The sequence below is a fragment of the Trichosurus vulpecula genome, chromosome 4 (assembly GCF_011100635.1).
Source record: "Trichosurus vulpecula isolate mTriVul1 chromosome 4, mTriVul1.pri, whole genome shotgun sequence".
In the NCBI taxonomy this organism is placed as follows: Eukaryota; Metazoa; Chordata; class Mammalia; order Diprotodontia; family Phalangeridae; genus Trichosurus; species Trichosurus vulpecula.
The window spans coordinates 294599349-294622320 of NC_050576.1; the positions used below are offsets into that span (position 1 = coordinate 294599349).

Sequence of the window (22972 nt, forward strand, 5' to 3'; positions counted from 1 at the left end):
CCTGGGGTCTAGGGGAGATGAGAAGGGGCTTGGGGCTTCTGTGTGTGTGTGTGTCTGCATGCATGCATGCCTGTTTTTCCCCGTCACTACATGAACACCTTGAGTGTGTGATGCAATACTGGCTTTTATGAAGAAATGACTTTTGCACTTACTTGAAGTGAAGCAATTGGAAGAGATATTTGGGTTCAGTTCCATGCACTGAGCTTTGTTTTGAGAGAAGGTTCCATTTTTATTCATGCCTAATGAGTGGGAAAGAGCAAATGTTTTCTATTTGCTTTATGTGAATGAAGTTGAGGTTTTTCTTGGGTAGGAAGTTTTAGGTGAGAGAAACTACAACAGCTAGTCTCCATTTATCTCTGGGAAATTCTGATCCATTGCTATCGAGAATCCAGTACTCTGGTGAAGAGAGGAGACATTGGCATCTCCAGGTGTCCTGTTATTTTCCAGCATGCAATGAGGTTCTCAAAAATGATTTTACCTTACTTTCAATAGGTCTTGATGCGCTTTGGGGGTAGAGGGAGTGGTCTAACCCAAATTAAACAACTCCTCAAATGTTGGGAACCATTTGATCTGCATCTTATTGCTGCAAGTTAGACTATTGATGGGATTCACCTACTGTTCATTACTGCCTCTGAAGCAAACTTTCTTTGACTCCATCATGCAGCACATATATATATATATATATATATATATATATATTTGTTCCTAGTCATTACAGTCATGTCTGACTTTTTGTGACCCCATTGGGGGGGGGTGGCTCTTGGCAAAGATACTAGAATGGTTTGCCATTCCCTTCTCCAGCTCATTTTATAGATGAGGAAACTGAGATAAACAGGGTTAAATGACTTACTTAGGGTCGGTCACACAGCTAGGAGGTGTCTGAGGCCAGATTTGAGCTCAGGAAGATGAGTTGTCCTGACTTCAGGCCCAGAACTCTATACCACCTAACTCCCTGCATCTATACAAACTTTGATTATTTTATATCAACTAATTAACAAACATTTATTTAATCAGGCACTGTGCTAAACACTGGGGATCTTGTTTTCTTGCTTTCTTGTACTCTACCCCCTTTCTTTCCTTCTTTTTTCTACCCCTTTCTCTCCTGTTTGTCTCCTTTCCTCCCCCTTTTCTCTCCTCTTTTCTCTCCCCTTCCCTCTCTCCTTTCTGTTCTCCTTTCCTCTCTCCTCTCCCTTTTTCCTCTCTCCTTTTTTCTTTCCTTTCCTCTCCCCATCTCTCTTTCTCCCTTTCTTTTTCCCCCCATGTCTCTCTCTCTCTCTCTCTCTCCCTCCCTCTCCTCTGCCCTTTCTTCTTTCTTTTTCCTCTCTGTCATACCACATCCTTGGATAATGGAAAGATGTTTGAAATGTTTAAAAATATTTAGCACGAAAAAGACAAAATCCCACCTATGTTCCTTAGCACAACCTATAGAACACTGGCTTTGGCATCAGGAAGATCTAGGACCTAGATTCCAGGTTCATTTCCCATCTCTGACACATGCTGACTGGGTGACCCCAGAGAAGTCACATAACCTCTCAGTACCCCAGCGGCTCTTCAAGACTTTAAATTGCAGAGAAGGAGCTGGCCAGAAAATTGGTAAAGGGAATTACTGGGAGCTCCCTAAGATGATGAAATCAGAGAAAAAAAGTGATCCTTTGTTACTTATTGCCATGTGAAATTCAGAAATTGTGAACTCACAGGAAGAACTTTCCTTTTAACTAAAATCTTAACTAAAAGGCTTACCGACTCCTGGGGCTGGACGGGACCATAGAGATCTTCTGGTCCAGTTCCCTCATTTAAAAAAGGCGGAAACTGAGAGTTAGACAAATGAAGCTAGATTGCCCAAAGTTGCAGAGCTAATACCCAGAATTCCCAAGCTAGTGCTTTTTCTTCTGGTAATAGACTCTGTCAATAATTTAAATCTATCCTGATATACTGGAAATATTTTAGGTGCTCAGCACAGTGCCTGGCACATAGTAAGCACTTAATAAATGTTTATAGATTTATTGTTGCTATGTGAGTCTGTGGTAGTCTTGCCTATTGTAGACAGGGAAGGTGCAAGATAGTGAATACTTCAGTGCTAGCAGCCCAGTGCTGGGCATGTGTTTGTGTAAGTGAATACGTAAGTGAATTTGTGTGTGTGTGTGTGTGTGTGTGTGTGTGTGTGATGATTCTAAGCTACATAAATCGGGCCTGTTTCATAGAGGACCACACTCACTGGTGAGAGCTGGCAGCTTTTTGGTGTCTGTGGTTCCATCTCCTCACTTTGTGCCCCCTTCTGTCTTGAACATCCCACGGAGAAGATCGGTAGGGATCACAGTTTTGAAAGCCTCCCTGAGAAGATCACTACCCATTAAATTGCCTCTGTACTGAAAGGTCTCTTGGGACTGGAACCTGTTATTCCTGGGAAATCCGATCTGTGTGTATGTCCAAGTGTGTTTTTAGTGAGGATGAAATTGTATGTGTAATTTTTGGGGGGAGTGGGAGTGGGGGAGGGAGGGAAGCTAGAAGGAGGTGGAGAACGTGTACTTAATTAACCCAACCAAAAAGGGAATAACCATATCTTGGGAGGGAGTGAATGAAACTGGCTTATTTAAAAAATACCAACAGCCTGAGTCAGCCTGTGCTAGCGATTTGGAAGAGGAAGGGGGAGGTGATGTCATGTGTTCGGCATGCTCCCCCTTGTCTAAGTAGCTAAGTGCAAAGGGATTTGGGGAGTTGGGTTGAGGGGAGCTCTGTGTGTATTTGTGTGAGGGAGAGAGTGTCTCAGCTCCTTGAAAAGTTAGCAGCAGGCAGAGATGGGGAAAGGGGTAGGGGTGAGAATAGTAAGAATATTAATAATGCCTTGTCAGCTTGCCCTGTTGTTAACAGTGTTTTTTTTTTTTAAACATGAGTTAATTTGAATGAAGACTTTATAGGCCGATAATGTTTGTTTATTTCCTTTGGCGAGGCATGGTGGGGGAAGGGAGGAGTTTGGTGAGGAGTGTGCCTGTGTGTTTTATTTTTGTTGTCAAATTCGGTTTTCCATTTTGGGAGAGGGTGGTGGGCCCTGCTGGTTTGGAATTTCAACCAAGGCTGCCTTCCCCACCCCCACCTCCAAGAGGCAGGAGGCAAGATGTGGCCAGCTGGTGTCTTGAACTGACACAGGTGCAGAGGCTGTGGGGGGTGGGGAACCAAGAATAATTACAGGTTTCTGAAGCATCAGGCCTTGCCTGACAAGGGCTCATCGAGAAAACTGCTCTTTGTGGAAAATTAATGGTGAAGCTGGGAAAAAAAAAACACTACACACAAAAAACTGGTCAGAGCCATTGTTGTTCTTGGGAAGTCATCCTTCCTTAAAGGGATCAGCTCTTCAGAAGTCTTTAGGCCATAAGGAAGAGGGAAGATAGAGTCCTCTCCTTCTGGAGCCGGAACCAATTGACTCTGTCACTAGACTGAATGGACTCATCCTCTGGGAGTTTCTCTCTCTCTTCCACATTTTGTATCCCTTCTTTCTCTCTCCCTCCAGCCCAGATCTAAGATTAAGCTTATTTTCTCACTGGTTCCTTTTTTCCCTTCTTCGTAGGATGGGTTCTTACATTAAAATAAAATATTTATATAGTATTTGCCTCATCAAATATAAAGGAGAAAGTTAAAAGACAAGATGGAGAGAATTGTCAAAGATTCGTTCTTTGTTTGGCTGGTAACAGATGGGCCTCTGCTCCAGTGGTCCTAAATTTCATACTAAGTACAGAATGGGTCTGGTTCTGGGTTAGGATATTATCCAAGCTTTAACTGTTTATGTAACACAGAAATAGTATAATCTACAACCATACACCAGTGAAAGTTTTTCTTGGTTTGAATTCTGGAAATAGTTAAAGCTACCTGGCACCTGGAATCTTTCTTTTTCTTTTTTTTTCCTGCTCCTAAATAACAGTGAGTGACTGCTGTTCTTTCTGATTTATAGATGTGTAGGAATTGTGTATCATGGGTTAAGAATTTGAGAGTCCTTTTTTGGTCATCCCTAAAAAGCCGCGGCTGAAAGAACAATGAACCAGCTGAGGAAACAGTTGTGTAGGACAGTGGGCCATCTCCTTTTCTCCCAAGTGGATTTTTTTCCTGCTTGATACATTGAAGAATCTGTGGATTTATTGGTGTGGGTCCACCCCTCCTCATAACTCTATGTACTAAGATTCTATGATCTCTCTGTGGATCTACAGTTTTACTGACATGAGGATTCACTCTACCAGTGGAGTTAAAACATATGTACTTTTCTTCCTAGGGAAAGTCTTGTTCACTTCTTTCCCTAAATCCTGCAGAGACCATTTGGCCAATGAGCCAGTTCTTGTAATGTATATTTCTGTAATGCAGGAAAGCAGGTTGTTGTTTGTCCTTCGTTCTTGAAGAGGACCATGACATCAGTAAGGAGATGCCATGACTTGCAAGTGAATTGTAAGAGGTAGAATGGAGTAATGATTGGTTAGAGGGGAGGCTTGGAGTCACAAAGACCATTTCAGAGTCTCTTTGGCTATGTGATGCTGGGCACGTTTTAAAAGCTCTGTACCTCAACTGCTTTATCTGTAAAGTCGGGGGTGGGGTGGGGATTTGACCCATAGCTTTCTAAGGTTCCTTTCAGCTCCAAATCTATGATCCTATAAAAGAGGGAGATGGGTTAATTTCAGAGTGACTTTGGGGTATGGGGAAGAAAATTGGTCAGCTCTTCAAGCTACCTGAATACATATGTTAAATACATATGTTAAAATGCAAAGCAAATTAAAATACCGATATCAAACCAAAATATCAATGTTAGGTCTAACTAGAGCTAGACCCAAACCTTTAAAACTGCTGCTTCCAGTTTGGGGCAGGATTTTATGCCATTACTACTTGCTCTAATACGTGATGCAGGCTCTTTGCTTCAGGTCTCTTCAGAGTGGCAACTAGAACATATTGTCAGGTTGTAGTCCTAGCTGGATGTTTGAAGTATGACCTTGGTCAGTATCCTCTCTCTAGAACCCAAATTCCACATGTCTAAAAGTAAAAGGATTAAATTGGATGGGCTCCAGGCTTTGGGATGCTATGAAACTTGGCGGATGAAATGGGATGATTATTTAAACCTGATCTGTACCAGAAAAGACATACACTTTCAATGAACTGTTTTCCTTCTTACCCTGTCCCTCCCTTCTCCTAACCCAAGGAAAGGGGACAAAACCCACAGGAACAATTTTGAAAACAGTTCTGGGAAAAGAACATGCTGGAGCAGCTTTGATAAAGATTTCAGCATTTTCATGTTTACATTGGACTAAATTAATGTTCACAACATTGTTTCTCAGATTTTGTAAATTACCAAAGGGAAAATGTAAATTCAGTTTCAGTTCAAGCAACTAGTTGATGTGAGAAGCTATCTGAAGAAATGCAATCTTACATTGGTTACAATACTGTGGTTATTCTGTGGAGTTCAGCAATTCTGACAGTAATGTGTAATGCTGTTGGACCTCTGGGGTGTACTAGAAATGGTTTTGTGTGTTTCCTCCCACCTGATAGCTTAAAAAATGCAGTAAGAAGAACACCTCACTAGGATATTACTTGCTTATCCATGGTTCCTAAAGGAATTTCATTTTCTTCTGACCTTACACTCAAATACCTTCTGGTAATGAAAGTCAAAAGAAAAGTTGCTTAGCTGTTGGTTTTTAAAACACCCCAGGAAATGACTCCTAACTTTTGCACAGCTTATTATAACTAATTTATGTCCATATGATATATATGTAGATCTCTCTTTCTGTGTATATATATGCATATATATGTGTGTATTGTACACACACACACACACACACACACACACACACACACACAAGATGGGGCAGGCCAGGATTAATACCACTTGTCCCCCAACCCTGTTTTAAAATCCTTGAGACACAAGAAGGTTAGATGACAGTTTCCCCACACCTAAATATCTAGTTCTAAACATCTCTGGGATTCAGAGTCTAGGTATAAGTTACTCCATAGTCCTGTGACTGAAGACTATGAGATCTTTAGGTAAAGGTCACTTAGACATGTTAATGATTTTACCTCCCTAGGGGAAAATGCTAGCAGACCTCAACTTCCCACTTCTACTCCAATTCTGATAACTATAAATACCATAGTACAAAGGGAGGGAGGTGGGTGGGGTAAGTTTCTACAACCACACCAGATTAGATTTCATGAGGAATCCAAGGAGGACCTAACATGCAAAAACCAGGTGCATTATAAGTGTGTAAAGTAAGGGGTGTATGTGTAGATCCAGGGGTCTGTGAACTTGGATGGGAAAATAATTACATGTTTATTTTCATTAACCTCTAATCGCAATCTAGCATTTCCTTCAATAATTTAAAAACATTATTCTAAGGAAGGATTCATGACAAAAAAGGCTAACCCATAGTTTAAAGTGAAACAGACGAATAAATTTGCTAATAGGAGTTAGAGAAGATAAAAAAATGTACCTCAGGTTTTGGTAAATAGCAACCCCAAAGTTGAAGAGAGCTGACATTTGGTTCTCTATGTTAATTTCAACTTTCCATTTTCGGACACCCTTGAGGATCTCAAAGCACAAAAAAGTAAATTAATCATCATAACACACCCCAGGAGAAGGTTATGGGAAAGCCAGGGATTAGTCTCTCTGTTTCTGTACTTCAGACTCACTTGGGGTTGTGGCACCATGGTTAACCACTCAGGGCAGAACTGCTAGTAATAAAGGACTGAAAAGGAATCCCTTGGGAGATCAAACCTTCAGGTGCTGTTTACTCAGGCAGAGTGCAATTATCTGGGCTAACATTCAGCTTAGGAACCACAGCTCATGCTTTATTTGTCTTTGCCGGATGTGTCTTCAAGTCAGTCATGCTCCATGTCTGAGAGGGCCAGGATATCTAAATGACCCAAGAACCAATAAAAGGCCAGATTCTCGGCCATCCTATATTCTATATCCCTCCATTTCCCTAGAACAGCCTCACATGATTTCTCTCCGCTCCTAGGAGTATGTGGAAGCAGGATTATGTGGGGGAAGCCCACCAAAGGGCTGGCTGCCAGATAAGTGCCGATTGATTACAAATTGTAGGCACTGGTTAGATAGGACTATCGCTGTATTAACTCTGGATTACTTCAGTGAAATTCAATAGGAAGATTCAATTCTTTTGATTTTTATTTATGAGCATCTCACTTGGGTATATTTCAGGTGAGGCACTTCCTTAGTTCAACAGAGTAGAAATTGTTCAACTATTGACTGAATGACTGTTGACTTAATGGGTAGGTCTGATGAACCTGGTACACCATTGGAACAATAGCTTTGAATTCACCTGTGTGTATCCTTTCAAAAAGCACAAAGGTAAATATACCATACCCCTTAGTGTGGACACAGTGGGGTTGCAGGCTATTTTACACTACATAGGGCTTGAGAAGTGAGAAAATGTCTATGTTTCAAGTATCATACTAACCAAATGTGGAGAGTCAGGAAGGTTAGAAGCAGGGATATGTTATAAATGTTTAACAACCAGTTCTCCAGAAAAAAAAAATATATGCAGGATGCACTTTTAAATTTAATCTTCATTATTAACATTTTATCTATCACATTTTTTGGAGGGGGGAAGGCAGGGCAATTGGGGTTAAGTGACTTGCCCAAGGTCACACAGCTAGTAAGTGTGTCAAGTGTCTGAGACCAGATTTGAACTCAGGTCCTCCTGACTCCAGTGCTCTACTCACTGTACCACCTAGCTGCCCCCATCACTTTCTTCAGTCTAAACAATCAATAAAACATTAAATCCAGCCTCAGTTTGTGGCATTCTCCAATTTATGAGGTATCTCACACTGAAAATTTTTACAGTCAGCTTTCTGTTTAAGTTGGTTCCCACACTTAGACTTAGAGGTATACTTATACTTAGAGGTAACATAGGGTGATATAGGTATCTTTCATTACAAAAAGTATCTTGGCCTTGTGATATCAATACTTAATTCTAGGCAATATCAAATTTTGTTATCATTTGGCATAGGGGTCTTCTTTCTTTTTACAACCCTCTTAGACTCAAATTGCTCTTAAATCCTCTCTTTCCTTACCCCCACCCCCCTACTTTTTGGAGCTCAATCAATTACTAAGCCAATTCTTCCTCATCCTACTTCCAATGCCTTTTAGAACATCATCTCTTTCTCATATAAGGTATCTATCTGTTCTTTGTTTGACTAGAGTTGCAAAAGATTTTTTAAAAAATCTGATAATCTAGCATCTAAATTCTAACTCACTCATTCCAAAATCTGTTTCATTGGTAACCTGTTACGGTCTTTTTGTTTTTAACTTTTTGTCACTCATCCCCAGTATACATACAATCGGTTGTCAAGTACTATGAAGTTTACTTCCAAAATAATTGTCTACTACATTTCCTCCTTTCCATTTCCACTGCCATCACCTTATTTCTGGCTCTCATTTCAACTCCTAAATGATTTCCCCCCCTTGTCAGTTTCTTTTCCCCCCTCATGCTTCCTCTAGATTAATCATAGATCAAATCATGTCATTCCATTGATTCCCAAACCATCAATAACTCCTTATTTCCTAATAGTTAAATTTGAAATTCTTTATCTAGGCATTCAAGACCCTGCAGCCTACCTTTGGATCTTCTCTTCTCCTTTAGATAGTCATTGCTTGAGCTAGTCTGGTCTACACTCTTCCCCTATCTTTTACTTCCCATTCTCTATGCTTGGAACACTCTCCACCCTGCCCCCCACCCCCATCCCTACATCTTGAAATGCTACTCATCCTTCAAGACCCCAGCTCATGAGCCACCTCCTCCATGAAATCTTTTGTGAATCTCCACCCCCCCTAATTCAGAAATGATCTTTCCTTTTTCAGAACTTCTACAGCATCTTGTTTGTACCCCTTAAGCAATTACCATGTTCCCTTATATATCAAGGACAGGGGCCATATCTTATTTATTGTAGTATCTCCCTCACTATCAAGCATAGTGCTGGGTACATAGCAAGTACTTGATAAATGTTTGTTGAATCAACCCATGATATTATAGAACAATACAAAACCTATGGACAGCCCTCAAAGAGACCACAATCTTGGGGTACTGAATGGACAGCATGAATGTTTAATGTTGACTTCTAAAATGGGTTTTGGGAATATGATTGCACTGTATCGTGGCGTCCATGACCTTTGGAAGATTTTCTGAAAGAAGATGGTTTCCACTTGTATTAGGAATGAAAGGCAGATTAACTGATAACTAAAGGACTGATTTTTAAGCAAATTGGTATGAGAAAAAGGAAAGAGAAATGAAGAAGTAAAGGAAAATTTAGAAGGTGAAAGGAAGTTTTAGGGATAACAGTAGAGGTGTTTGGGGAATTTGGTGAAGAAAATTTAAGCATAAAGTAATTATAATTTACATCAAAATGGGTATAGGCTTGAACTGAAGCTTTTGGATGTTTATAGTATGCAAACTTGGATGGTGGGAGAGGGTGGCAGGTTTTTTGTTTGTTTGTTTTATTTCATTTTATTCCCCTTTTCCAAGAAAGAAGTTACCTCTTGCTTAGAATAGGAAAGCTGAGCAAATTTGCTTTTTGATTTAAGCTGGGGGTGGAGGGAAGGTGGGAGGGATGAGCTGTATAATTCTCATTGGAGCCCTTGCACTTACAGAAATGGTGGGTATGATATCAACAATGCTTGTGCCTTTGAGGTCATTAAGGGAGTGATGGGCTTGATCCAACCAGTGCATGGTCCCCAGTAGCAAGCAAGCAAGAAGATTTACCCCTTATGTTTTAGATTGAAATGATCAAACCAATGAAAAGAAGGCTTCTGTAATGGAGCAGTAGAGTGATTGGCACCTCTATTAGGAATGTGACTTGGGGAAAAAAAAAAGGCAGGGCCGTTTTGGCAGTGTGGCATAGGTGGAATTTTCTGGTGTGAGATTCCAGACAGAATGAGGAGGAAGAGTTCAAGATGACAGCTCCTAGCAACCAAGAGGGTGTTTAACTTTCACTGATGGTGACTCACTGAGCTAGATAGATATATTCTAGGATCAGATTAAAAAAAAGCCAAACAAACAAACCCAGAACCAGATCAAAATCTGTTATGTCTTCAGGAAAATCTCTCTGCTTAATTCTCACTACTTATCCTTGTCCCCTATGTGTTTATAAAGTTTTGGATCCCAAGACCTTCAAGGACAAGGATAAGCAATCTTTCTTTTTCCTCCTCCCTAAACTTCGTCTCCTTACCAAGTGCCTGGAGGTGATATTATTAATGCCAGTGTTAATAGTCATATTAGAAGAATGCTGTGCACACTGCTAGTGTTGAATGAATGTTGGAATCACTTATTTGTGCATAATCTTTTTTTTTAAGTAACAATGATGCCCAAAGGCAACTCAAAGCTCAAATATGGTCTCCCTATCAAATAATGCAGAGTTCTACCAGAAGGTTGATTTTTTTCCTCCCCCTTTGCTTTGTCTTTGTAAATGTCACCAAAAATAGGGACATATTTAACTTGTTGACAGGTACATTACAGATTAGATAAATAATTGAGAATAAAAGCCTGAAGACAGAACGTCTGATTTAAAAAGATAAGTTTGATAGCAGTAATGTGGAAATATAGTGGTAGTCTCCCCCCGCCCACCGCCCATCTTTTTGTTATAAATATCTATCTGACTGTGGTAGTTCTACATTTGGTCAAGTGTGAGCAGATTGACATGAAGGCTGTAAATTGCCAATCACCGTGAAAGAGCTGGAAGGGGCCTTAGAAGTGTAGCTCAACCTCATTTTACAGATGAGGAAACTGAGACCCGGAGAGGTTGTGATTTGTCCAAAGTCATAGGTAGTCAGTCATAAAACTAATATTTGAACCTAGGGCCACTTGATTCCAAATCCAGAGTTTTTCTATTTGGAACAATTTCATTTTGTTTCTAGGGTAGAAACTCCTTTTATATTTGATAACTGATACCTTCGGTATTAAATGGTAGCCTAGAGCACTTGCCTCTGGTCACATAGCTATGGGATTTGAACGCATATCTTCCTGCCTAGGAGGGCTTAGCCTTTTTTCTGTTCACTATACTAATGCCTCTCAATGTTTTAGAAGTATGCAGAAAGTCTCTTGTTGATTTCCCCTCACCCCTTAAAAACAACAACAACCAAGGAGGGGTTTTACAACACAGATTTGGCCATTCCAACATGCCTTGAAAGTCAATTTCATGCTATTCTAAAGATTTGGGCTTAATAATGATTCAAGATTTGCAGATAGTATGAAGTGTTTTGGATTTTTCTTTCCTGTGCTATTGAGTCTTGTGAGAGATGGAGCTTTGGATTTGGTTGAGACAGATCTTTACCAGATTTCTTAACTATATATGAAGCTATTTCAAATGTGGTCAGAGACTCTAAACCAGGGGTGGGGAATCTGTGGCCTTGGGGCCACATGTGGTCTTCTAGGTCCTCAAGTGTGGCCCTTTGACAGAATCCATTTGGATTGGCCGTACTTGAGGATGTAGAGAGACATATGTGGCCTCAAGGCTGCAGGATTCCACCCCACCCCCCCCAGACAATTGTAACAGGATTCACACTCAAATAAAATACTGTTGCAAAGCATGTTGCAATTGTATTTGAAACAATGCCTCCAGAAGTAGCCAGTGTTATCTCTGTCATAGTATCTGCAAGAGGTACTGTTTAAAAATGATTTGGTTCCTGTTTAGCAGAGACACAGTGTTTCAGTTGGAGAATTATGGGTTGAAATGTGATATCAGTTGGGAGAAAATAGAAAAACTTGATTTTTATTTTTGTTACCTGCTTAATAGAGACTTTGAAGGAGAATGTTGGACAATAGGATGGCTTACTCTTACTAGGATGGGTTTATAATTTGATTTCCCTACTTTTTGTTCACGTGGGAATTACCTCTATCAAGTGGTTTGAAATCGAGCAAATAATTTCATCTGTAAAATGGGCTTGTCTCTTTTAACTCCAAACATTCTATGGAGCATCATAGAAACATAAAATTATTAGCTGTAAAACGAGACCCTTAGATTAACTGATCTCTAGCTCTAAAGTGCTGATTTGGTGATTCTTCCTGATGGTTGATGGCTCTGAACTAGATTAGGAGAAGCGAGACTATTCCAACACTGTCATGCCGAGAGATCTTGAGAGAGTTAGGTACCCCTTCTGAGCCTCCATGTCCCCATCCAGGTAGTTGGGATAATAGTATCTAACTTGTTATAAGTCTCTGGAAATTAGCACGAGGAGACTGAGAATGTTAGGCCTTGTCAATACATAAAGAGACTGCCCTGGCTCCAGCTATGGTACACTTTCTTGTAACTTCTTCCTTTGCCTTCTGCCAGCATGTAGGCTTATGGTGTTCTGTGCTTCTGATGGCTGTTTCTTTCCCTCCTCCTCCCCTTTTGCAGACATGCCTCGAATTGGAACGCTACTTGCAGACAGAGCCCAGGAGGATCTCAGAGACTTTTGGTGAGGAGTTGGACTGCTTCCTTCATGCCGCTCCTCACCCGAGTATCGAGGAAAGCTTCCGGCGCCTGGATCCCCTCCTGCTCCCCATGGAAGCCTCCACGTGTGAGAAAAGCTCTGCAGTGGACATTCTGCTCTCCCGGGACAAGTTGCTATCTGAGACCTGCCTCAGCCTGCAGCCACCAAGTTCCTCCTTAGATAGCTACGCAGCAGTCAACCAGGCCCAGCTCAATGCAGTGACCTCATTAACGCCTCCTTCTTCCCCTGAGCTCAGCCGCCATTTGGTCAAAACCTCACAGACTCTCTCAGCTGTAGATGGCACAGTGACATTGAAACTGGTGGCCAAGAAGGCCTCGCTTAGCTCAGTAAAAGTGGGAGGGGTGGCAGCCGCAGCCGCAGTGGCATCAGCTGGGGCCATAAAGAGCGGACAGAGTGACAGTGAACAAGGAGGGATAGGGGCTGATGCATCCCCTGAAAACAAGAAGAGGGTTCACCGTTGTCAGTTTAACGGGTGCCGGAAGGTTTATACAAAAAGCTCCCACTTAAAGGCCCACCAGAGGACTCACACAGGTAGTGGTACAAGTAGGACACATGTGATTTCTCTCTTTTTTTCCTCCTTTAGCCCTACAGTGCAATGGCCATACTCTTATTCTGAGGCTTGTTACTCCATAGGCTACTTCTGAGGATATGGTGGTGGGAGGTGGGAGGTGGGAGGTGAGAGGAAAGGGAATGGAAGGGCTGGCTTTTTGGTGTCAGATGTCAAGGTGTTCCATGTTCTAGAGATGGCATTAGGCTTGTTATTAGAAAGCATTTCCTGAAGTTAGAGCTATACTAATGTATAATTGTGCTGCCACCAAAGGTACTGAATTCCCTTTCACTAGAAGGCTTTGAGTGACTTTTTATTAAGATTGTGAAAGAGATTCCTTTTGGGTATAGGTTGGACCACTAGAAGGTCTCTGAGGTTATTTAGGGGGTCACTGTGCACTATGGCTGTGAAGTACCTTCATAAAGTCTGGTGGGGTTGATTCTTTGTGATTGGATTTAGATAACCTATCTTCTTCAGAAAAGGAAGCAGCAGTAATCTAGCTATATAAACCATTGTCGTCACCTGACTGCTGCTATCATTCTGTGGTCTCTTCGTGTATTTAGGCTTTTGTTTTTAATTCAAGTTGATATGTATGTGATTATAGAATTTCAGCTATTGTGTTTGGTTTGGTTTATTTTATTTATTTATTTTTTGGTTGGAGGCATCCTTCTATGAATTCACTGTTAAAAGAGAGACCTAGGGTTTTACTAGCCCCAGTTCCTCCAGCAATTCTGATTTTTATCACTTACCAGCAGCAGGGGAGTTTCAGAGTTCATTAGATGTGATCATTTTGTAATTAATTGGCATTTCCTCTTTTGCATTGTTCTGTTGTTCTTGCCTTACTGGGAGATGGTAAGATAGCTTCATAATGAGCTTGTTACTACAAAATTGCTAACATGTGCCTGTATTGCAATGTGTGTGGCATGGAGGGACGATATATTTCAGTAGGACCTCCTTGGTACAGGCAGACTAGAAACCAGATTGATCTTTTAAGCTAAAGAGTAGCATAGTTAAACTAATGTAGTATGGTCTACCCAAAACCAGAATGCATTTATTCCTGTAAAGAAAATGTTGAAATCCTCTAGTGAGTGTATCTTCATGGATCTTGTAAGGGCTACCAGTGTGGTGGTGGTATAGTGATGAATGCCCTAGGCATCACCTTAATCACTGATAGTCTTTGTGATTGGGATAGTCAGAAATTAGACAAAATCATGGGTTAGGAAGAGGATGAAGAATATGGAAAAATTGGGTGGACAACTCAAAAGGGATTGAAGTCAGTTAATGTTGGTCACTTATCTTGGGAGCACTCTCTGGTGCAGTTCATGGACCTAATCTCAGAGAAGTTCTGGGACTTAGAGAACCTGTCCCAACCAAATGGCATTGACCTTTTCTTTGAAATTGGTCTCTTTCAAAGATTTTAGGCAGGAGAGAATATGACATATTTTATAAGGTAGGGCATAATACATAGCAAGATGCAGCCATAATGTTTGACCTCTAAATCTTTATCGCAGGAGGTTGGGAATTGGGATGAGCCACATCTGATATTGTTCCTTTGCCAGCAAAGGACTAGGACATATGCCCCTCTAAATCAAAATCTTAATTTCCCATATGGTTCACGGTTGGTGTAAGTCTTCTCGTGAGGCATACTTTTATAATGCTGTAGGCTCATCAGAATAGTGACCTTCATGCTTGCAATTGAGTAGTTGTTTTAATCACTAGATCTCAGGGTCTGAACTTTCTTTTGTCTATGCCAAAACAATCTCTGTTGATTCGCTGTCTCTTGCTCTTCTGAGATAGCTCTTTTCCTTAGAGCAATTTTATCCTCAAAAAAAATTTTTTTTAGTCCTTAGAGTCAATGACTAAAATATTAAGGAGACATTGAATTGTTAGCCAACTTGGTTTCCTAAGCTATCTTGCCTTGCTTCTTCTTCAGTGACTTGAAGAAGAGAGGAGGAAAAGTTGGAGGAGTAAGTTGGAAAAGGGAATAGGTGATATCCATATATGTGCAGAATTTCTGATTATGGACCTAGCTCCAGTAAAATTCAGTGGCTGAATGACAGTCCTGGAGGGGTCATGTCAGCAAGATATCTTCGGAAAGGAAAGATCCTTTCCTTACCTGTCAATGATCTTAAACAAACACATACTCCAGAGGTTCAGGATTTACTTACCCACCTTGATACTTCGAATCAGGAGCCACATCCCACAGCTGGGAGGCTGAACAAAAGAACTTTTTTCCCCACACTGGCAACTCACTTCAGTATAAATCAAGAATTGGCCGGTGATTACTGATGCTTGAAAGGTGGCATGCCTCTTTGAACCCAGAGTACACACAATGGGATGATAAGTTAGCATTAGGGGAGTTTGCCAACACTAAGGGAAAATCCTGATTGCTGGAATGAAGTTGTTTACTCCTCTCTACCCCTAACCCCCCCCCCCCCAGTTGTGTCCTACTTTTCCACTGAGAAGTAAAAACTGAGTGGGAGATGGTGGCCCAGGCTAGACTGGCCAATGAAAATGAATGATGAGTCATCACTGATCAGTAGAATGTGTTTTGGTATCTATCAATGGTCCATTGAAGTTGTAGTGGTCTCTAGCAATACTGATGGCTTTATCCTCTGAAGAAAAGAGAAAGTTATCACCTTGTGTCCTAGAGAAACAGTTTGCCTGTGAAACCTTCCTCAGGGGAAAAATCTTTAGAAGGAAGGATAGGTGTCTGAGAGCAAAGAGAGAGAATTAATTCAGGCTAAATGGATGGGAATGCAAAGTATTTATTTGGATTTGGTGTGAATGGGGCACAGGGGGAACTGAAAAAAAGGTGATAATTTATGTGGTGTAGATGAACCAAGAATAATGGAAGAAGTGTGAAGGATGGAATTAAATTAAATCCAAACATAGACCGGGAAAGTGGAGAGTAAAACTTGGAGGGGAGAGGGACAAAAGTACATGGCAAAGGGGATTCTGGAGAGAAAAAAAATCTGCTGATATAAGTGAGAAATGCAGGGAGAGCTGCTGACCAAATGTTTGGAGGAGGTTAAAAAAGCTGAGCAGGATAGATGGGTTCTGGTTGGGTGGAGATTTAATCCAGCCACTCTAACCCAGGGCTCACATAAATTCAGTATTGACAATTTCAGCCTCTTCCTTCTTCTCTTGGAAGTGTAGGCAGAAAAGGCCACCCCTGAAGAGGAGGGAGTGGGGGGGTGGTGAAGAAGTTTGTGATTGGTTTCTAGAAGTGCATAGAAGTATGGCAAATACTTTGGGCCTTGAGATCCAGGAAATAGTTGGAATAAATAAGGACACGTGAGGCTTTCCCTGGCCCCTGTACAAACAAAGGGTCCGAATAAATTGCCAATATTGATGATTTGCTTACTTTGGGGATTTAAGAACTATTTGTTTTAATCTCCACAAAGATAGTGTTCAGTGCCCTGGCAGGAATTTCCCTCTCTGTGTGTCAGGCTCCTTCTAGGTTGATTCCTTCAAATTCTCTGCCATAGAGGAAGCCAAACAATGAAGTTAAATGAATTTTAAAGGCAGGAAAATGTCCCAGCTAATGGCCAGGGCATTAATACTAGTTGCCTGTGGAAGGTGGGAAAGGGGAGAGGTGAAGGAGCCAGGTCAGAAATGGGACAAAAGAGGTAAGATAAGATCTCCATAAAATAAAGTCCATGCAAATGGATACATGGTTTATCCTTCCTTTTTGCCCCCAACACGAAACACACACAAGCGTGTGTACACACATACACAAGCACCTTTAAAACTCTAATGCTTGCATATCCCAACAGCATCCCTTTTGACATTCATGCTGTTCTCTCTGGTACCCCTTTCATTACATTTTTGTCATGGGGAGTGGTTTCCTTTCTTAGTAATTAAACTATTGTGACCGTAGTCTAGTGGGCTGTGTCTGGCGGGCTGATTCAAGGTGAAACAAGCATTACTTCTAGTTATAGTTCCACTAAAATTATTTTTGTTTTCTTTTTTCAGTGCCCAAATCCCCCCAACCCCCACCACACCAAATTGGTGTGTTAAGGTGTTATTTTCCCTCCACTGAAGATGAAATGCAAATTTGCTTATTCTCAAATGCTCCTTTAAACAAGAAAGAAGAAAAATTATTAAAATTAGTAGTTTATATATAATCAGTTTAGACATAATTTGACAAGTCATTTCAACATAGGAGCATGTATATACAATATATCATAGGGTAATTAGATTTGAAGAGATCCTGGGAAGGTCCTTTAATTCTGTCTTCTACCTCTAAGACCTAAACTCTCATCAGCAGATGGGTGTGTTTTGTTTGAATTTATGTATTGAAGGAAAATATTTTAGAACATGAAAACCATAACAACTGGATTGTAAACAATAACAGGAAAATATTTTTTACCCATAGGGCTAAAAAGATCATAGGATTGTAGATTTAAAACTGGAAGGAGCCTCAGAGGCCATCTAGTCCAACCCCTTCATTTTAAGGATGAGGAATTTGATGTGTGTGGAGGTTGTGATTTGCTCAAAGTCACATGGGTAGTAGGCAATAGAGGTGGGCTTTGAATCCAGGGTTTATGTTTTTGTAGCCATCTCCATACATTCCACAGTGATTACAGAGGTAACATGGAAAATGGAAATCTACCTATTGTGCCAGAACCTAATCTTAGCAAATCATTTCAACCTTCTCCCAAACCAAGCTTTTTTTTATAGGATACCTTAACAAAAACAACTAAATTAACTTTTATCACTTGAAAACAAATCTACAGGCCACAAGTTCTCTATAAAATTAACGACAAAACTTCCTCTTAAGCCATCAAGATTCTGCTACGAAATATTTGTCATACTATTAGGTGAAATTATTTTAATTGTTTCACTACTCTTTACCTCTTTGCCCTGGTTAAGGTGACTTAGAACTGACCATTAGCCTTTCTGGAGAAATTTTTTATGGGCCAGTTCTAGGGTTGCCAGTCTAGCTAGAGTGAGACCTTCCCCAGAAGACCATTTGGGGAGTGAAGCTTGATCTAAGTCGGATCACAGTGTCTAATGCAGATTGGGGCCTTTGAGCTCTGGTAGAAACCAAGCCAAACTCTTAGGGTGGTTCTATCTCCTACCTACTTAAGTGTGGAGCCCTTAAGGGATGTTATTGATCCAGAAAGAGAGAAATGATAAGTACAATGGATATGGTTTTTTTTCTTAGCTAAGTGTTAAAAGGAATTGAGCCTGTAGTTTAAAACCAAATGGAGTAAATGGTAGCCACTTTATTTGCATTCTAAAAGGAAGTATTAGGAAAGGTCTTAAAAAGCCCCAATTGCCAAACGGAGTAATTAATCCAAGGAGATTACAAAAATGTCACAATAGGTTTTCCTATTTCTACCTTTTGAGTTGTTGCTGTTTCTGCTAAGAATCATCTTGCAGTTATATAGGGGATTTCCTGTAAAATCCCCAAGCAATTTTACATAAAATGACATCATTTTTCTATATGCTGTTCCCCAAAATAAGTAACCACTGTTGTCTGCAGTCAAAGCTGAGAAAACTGAAGCCCAGAGGAGTTAGATGTTTGATCCAGGATTAGGGAAGTCTATGGCAGTCAAGCTTGAATTCAGGTCTCCTGGCTATAGACCAGGGCTGGGGAACCTGAGGCCTCAAGGCCACATGTGGCTTTCTAGGTCCTTGGGTATGGCCTTTTGACTGAGTCCAAGTTTTACAGAACAAATCCTTTTATTAAGGGGATTTGTTCTGTGAAGTTTGGATTCAGTCAAAGAGCTGCACTTGAGGACCTAGAGGGCCACATGTGGCCTCCAGGCTGCAGGTTCGCCACCCCAGCTATAGACCATCTCATTTCTTATTTACTCTGTAGGTTTGGTTTTTTCCAAGTAAGAAAGATGAAAGAAGGAGGGAGGGGCAGGGATTTAGGGAAGAGGCACTCTATGAAAGTGAGAGAGTAAATGGTTGTAAATCTTTGCAGTTGGATATCAGAGACAGTATGGATAGAAATGTTTGAGCTGGTGATAGAAAATACCTGATGGGGTAATAGGATGCACCTCAGCTAGGAGAAGGACTCGTGATGAAATGCTCCATTTCTCCTGTAGAACTGGGTGGTGTCTGATGTTATGCTTGTCTTTCAAAATGATGCCATGGGTGATAATACATTTATTTATAGTTATGGTGGCCTTATTTTAGTATCAGAAACATCAATCACCAGGGGAAAAAATGAAATACTTCAATATATGTCAGGGGAATATCTGCCACTTCCACTGCTGGACTACAGAAAGGGAACAATTGGGTGTATACAATGGATAAATTTAAGATGTTAAAGAACATTTAGTATGCTAACACAGGGCTGAGTTGTTAATGAGGTTCATTAATTAAGTTTATCCATGTGGTAAGAGAAACTCATTAAAACCTGATTACAGAAGAAAAAGTTGAATAAAGTTAGTCAATCCAAAAAAAAAACACATAAAAGTTTAATAGCATGATCCTAAGATTTGGTCTCAGTATGTAATTTAAAGACAGAAAAGAGGAGATATGGAGCAAAGTGCTCCCTCTGAATTAGATGACATGATTTTTCAAGTTAGGAGTTATTTTTCATTAGCAAGAATGTCAGGAGAACTGAACCACGTGGTATTTATTGTGCAGAATAGCGTAAGTGGCGCACATATACAAGAAGAACATTTATTTTAGCATTATAACATCTAATAGATGTTTGTGTTATGGTAAACTCACTCCAGATGTCTTTATAATGCATAATTGGTAGTCACAAAGTAAACAAATATATGTTATGAAAGGGATGGAAGAGAAAGAAAAAATATATATAGTTAATGGGTATTTAATAATCACCAATTAAGATCTATCAAGGGTCTATTATACTTAGCACTGAATAGTCCCTGTCCTCAAGGACCTTACATTTTAATGCAAAGAACATTAAATAGGCAAGAGCAGGGTATTTAATAATGCTATTATAGTTGAAATCTGATCTCAAAAGAGGATCTAGCTTAACGACATGGGGTTCCTGAAGGGCAGTGAAAAATGATAGGACACAGGGGTGAAAGCTTCCTCATGCACAAAAGATTAAAAAGATTAGGCTGGTTTTATTTGAAATAGAGCAAAGAGATGCTATGAAAGAGCCCTAAGTCAAAGAATGGGATTGAAAGGCAGCCTGGGCACAATTCCTTTGCCTCACTCTCTAACAAGAGAACAATGGAACATTATACAAAACTGTATCCATTGCAGTGTGGTAATGATTATGATAATAATGCTTATCCCATATATTTTGCTTGGGGTGGGGGTGGGTTCTGAGGATAGGAAGAAAGTAAAATGAGTTGTAGTTTGGAAAGAGAAGGGATGGGTAATGGGTTCTAAATTATTGCAGGTAGGCATCATTATTGGTCTGAAGTTGAAAAAACAGTAAAAAGAGGAACGATTTCACTGGGATGAAGCAGATGAAGCTTGAGCATGTCCTGAGTGATAAAAGAAAATCTTTGCCGCTTTTAAATTTTGATGTGATTCACCATCTTAAAAGTTAATAAATACAAGAGGATATATGAAAGGATATTTATAAAATACTCAGGAACACCTCAAAGAATCCAGAACATAGTCTATAGAAAAATACTCAGGTAATTCAATTAATGAAGCCTTTGGGACAAAATTGGCCCCTTTGAATAATCTTTATAAATTAAGCATTCCAGTTGAAATGCTCATGTGCCAAATCCAAACCATCCAAAATAACTGAGTTTATTTCTTCATTTGTAAAATGAAGCTTGACTAAATGACCTTTAATGACCCTTTTCCCCTAGCTTTAGAAGTCTATGTCTATGATTCTACCTCCCGAAACAGTTTCTATAGGTATGTGCACAGCTAAAATTAAATAGGCCAAGTCCTTGGCAAAGTTGTTGAATCTAAAAAATTTATCTTCCTAGTTCTAGCTTCCTCCTTATATACACATTCTTTCACCCCTGTAGCAACCTCTCTCCATCTACTTCTCTCCTTTTTCCTTTGTTAGAATTGAAAGGACACAGTACTGGCCATTTATAGGGTCTTGAATTTAGAACTAGAAGAGACTTGGGAAGTTATTTAATTGTCCTCTCCTTTGACAGGTAAGAATGGTAGTTTGAGGCAGAGCCAGGATTTTATCTTGGATCCTCAGGTGTTAAATCCACTTCCTTATTTTCTGATTACTTACATGTTGGTGTCAGAGTTACTTTGACCAGGTATTTGCATTTTAATATTAGAATATAGAAGGATTTGTTCAGGATTAATAGAATTTCTGGAATTAGCAAGCAGGTCAGGAGAGGTTTGGTTTGGGGTGGAGGAGCTCTCTCTGTCTCTACCTCTCTTCATCTCTGTTTCTGTCTCTCTTTGTCTCTCACTCTTTGTATCTCTTTCTGTCTCTGTCTCTGTGTGTGTCTCTCTCTGTCCCTGTCTCTCTTCTTGGCAAGACCTAATCGAGGATCAAATGAGATAATATTTGTAAAGCATTTAGCACAATGGCTGGCACATAGTAGGCACTTAATGAATGCCCCCTCCCTTATTCTCTTAGCAGATCCCTTCCTTCTCAGACTCTTTCAGGTCCTCCTTTTCTCTACAACCACCCCTCTTTTCCTCTTTAAACAGAGGTCAGCCCCTTCTCCTTGTCTCCTTCAGTCTCAAAACTCCAAGCCTTTTTTTTTTTTGCTTTCTAACCCATGTGACACTAGTTTAACAAACTTTAAATAATCTTTTTATGTAGCAATCACCCCTTTTTGATGTCCTGAAATGCATCTATTGCCTTCTGTGTCATTTCTACTTCTGATAATGACATCTCTACAAAAACTTGTCGTTGGAATTCATCTTCTTGATTAATCTTGTAATTTACATTCCGTGTTTAAAATATGGTAGCACAGTGTATCCCAAAAGTCTTAATCCAAAAAGTTTAAGTTTTAGTAGCTTAAAACTAATTTAAGACTTTACAAATATGCTATATATCATTTTCTCACAAGCACCATAGTTTTTAGAGGCTTAAATATACCTGACTGGTAAAAGTTACAATAGTTTACTAGACCATATAAAGAAAATAATAGATACCAGCCTGTTTGCCATAAGGGAAAAAAAAATGACCTATTACCATCTGTGAGAGACATTTTTCTTCAGGGTTGAATTTTGTGCAGTTAAGTGTGTTATTGTTTAACTTTCGCCTCTGAAACATCTTGCCTGTGTTGCTTTTCAGACATAAGATATTTTTCTCAAAGGCTTATTGGATTGTTCCTATATAGAAACTAATGTTTAGTGAGAGCTGTTCCCCAGGCCCCAGGAGTCTAAGGCATGGATTATCAAATATAATGTGTAATTGCATTTGTCCTGAAAAAAGTTGCACAGGTTGTTGTATGTGGAATGGGAAGAAATACTGAGTTTAGCCAGAGAACTGGCTTTGAATCCTGCATGTGACACTTCCTAGTTCTTTGACCATGGGCAAGTCACCTAATGTCTCTTAGCCTCAGTTTTTTTTTTAATCTATGAAATGGGGGAAAGGTAGGGGAAGGGGAGAAAGATCGTATTCCTAGCCTAATGGGTAGTTGTGAAGACGGTGTTTTGTAAATGGTAAACTGCTACAAAAATATGAACTGGACAACACAAACTGACTTGTGCACATCTGAAATCACAGGACTGCACACAGAGATGTGTTGAGTATTTTAGAATATCTGCAAGTTTTTTACCCTTAAGTCACAATTGTTGCTAAGTCATGCATTTTTGAGTTTCTCTTTGTATCTTCCAACATAATGTCACCCCAGTGGAATTAATTACTGTAGTAATAGAGATCTAACCTGGTGGTCTCAGCCGCCTTGCAACTGAATGCAGTGGAACTTATCGTCTACTCATCTTAAGGTTTTACCTGTGCCAAAGAGACCATGAGTTCTTAACTCATCTGAGCCTTTTGAACTGCTAAATCTCATACTTATGTTTACAAACAGACAGAGCCAAATGATAACTAGGTCTTCTTTCTGTGA

General features: G+C 40.0%; 1 protein-coding gene across 2 annotated transcripts in view; it reads left to right on the forward strand.

Moving 5' to 3' along the window:
• Positions 1 to 22972, forward strand: part of KLF7 (Kruppel like factor 7) — a 102991-nt gene that overhangs the window by 31778 nt on the left and 48241 nt on the right. The window contains exon 2 of one of the 2 annotated variants that reach the window (XM_036755027.1): positions 12373 to 13000. In XM_036755027.1, the coding sequence (XP_036610922.1) occupies positions 12373 to 13000 (628 nt within the window). Of the gene's footprint in view, positions 1 to 12372; positions 13004 to 22972 lie in introns of both variants that reach the window. The other variant, XM_036755026.1, reaches the window with a different exon arrangement.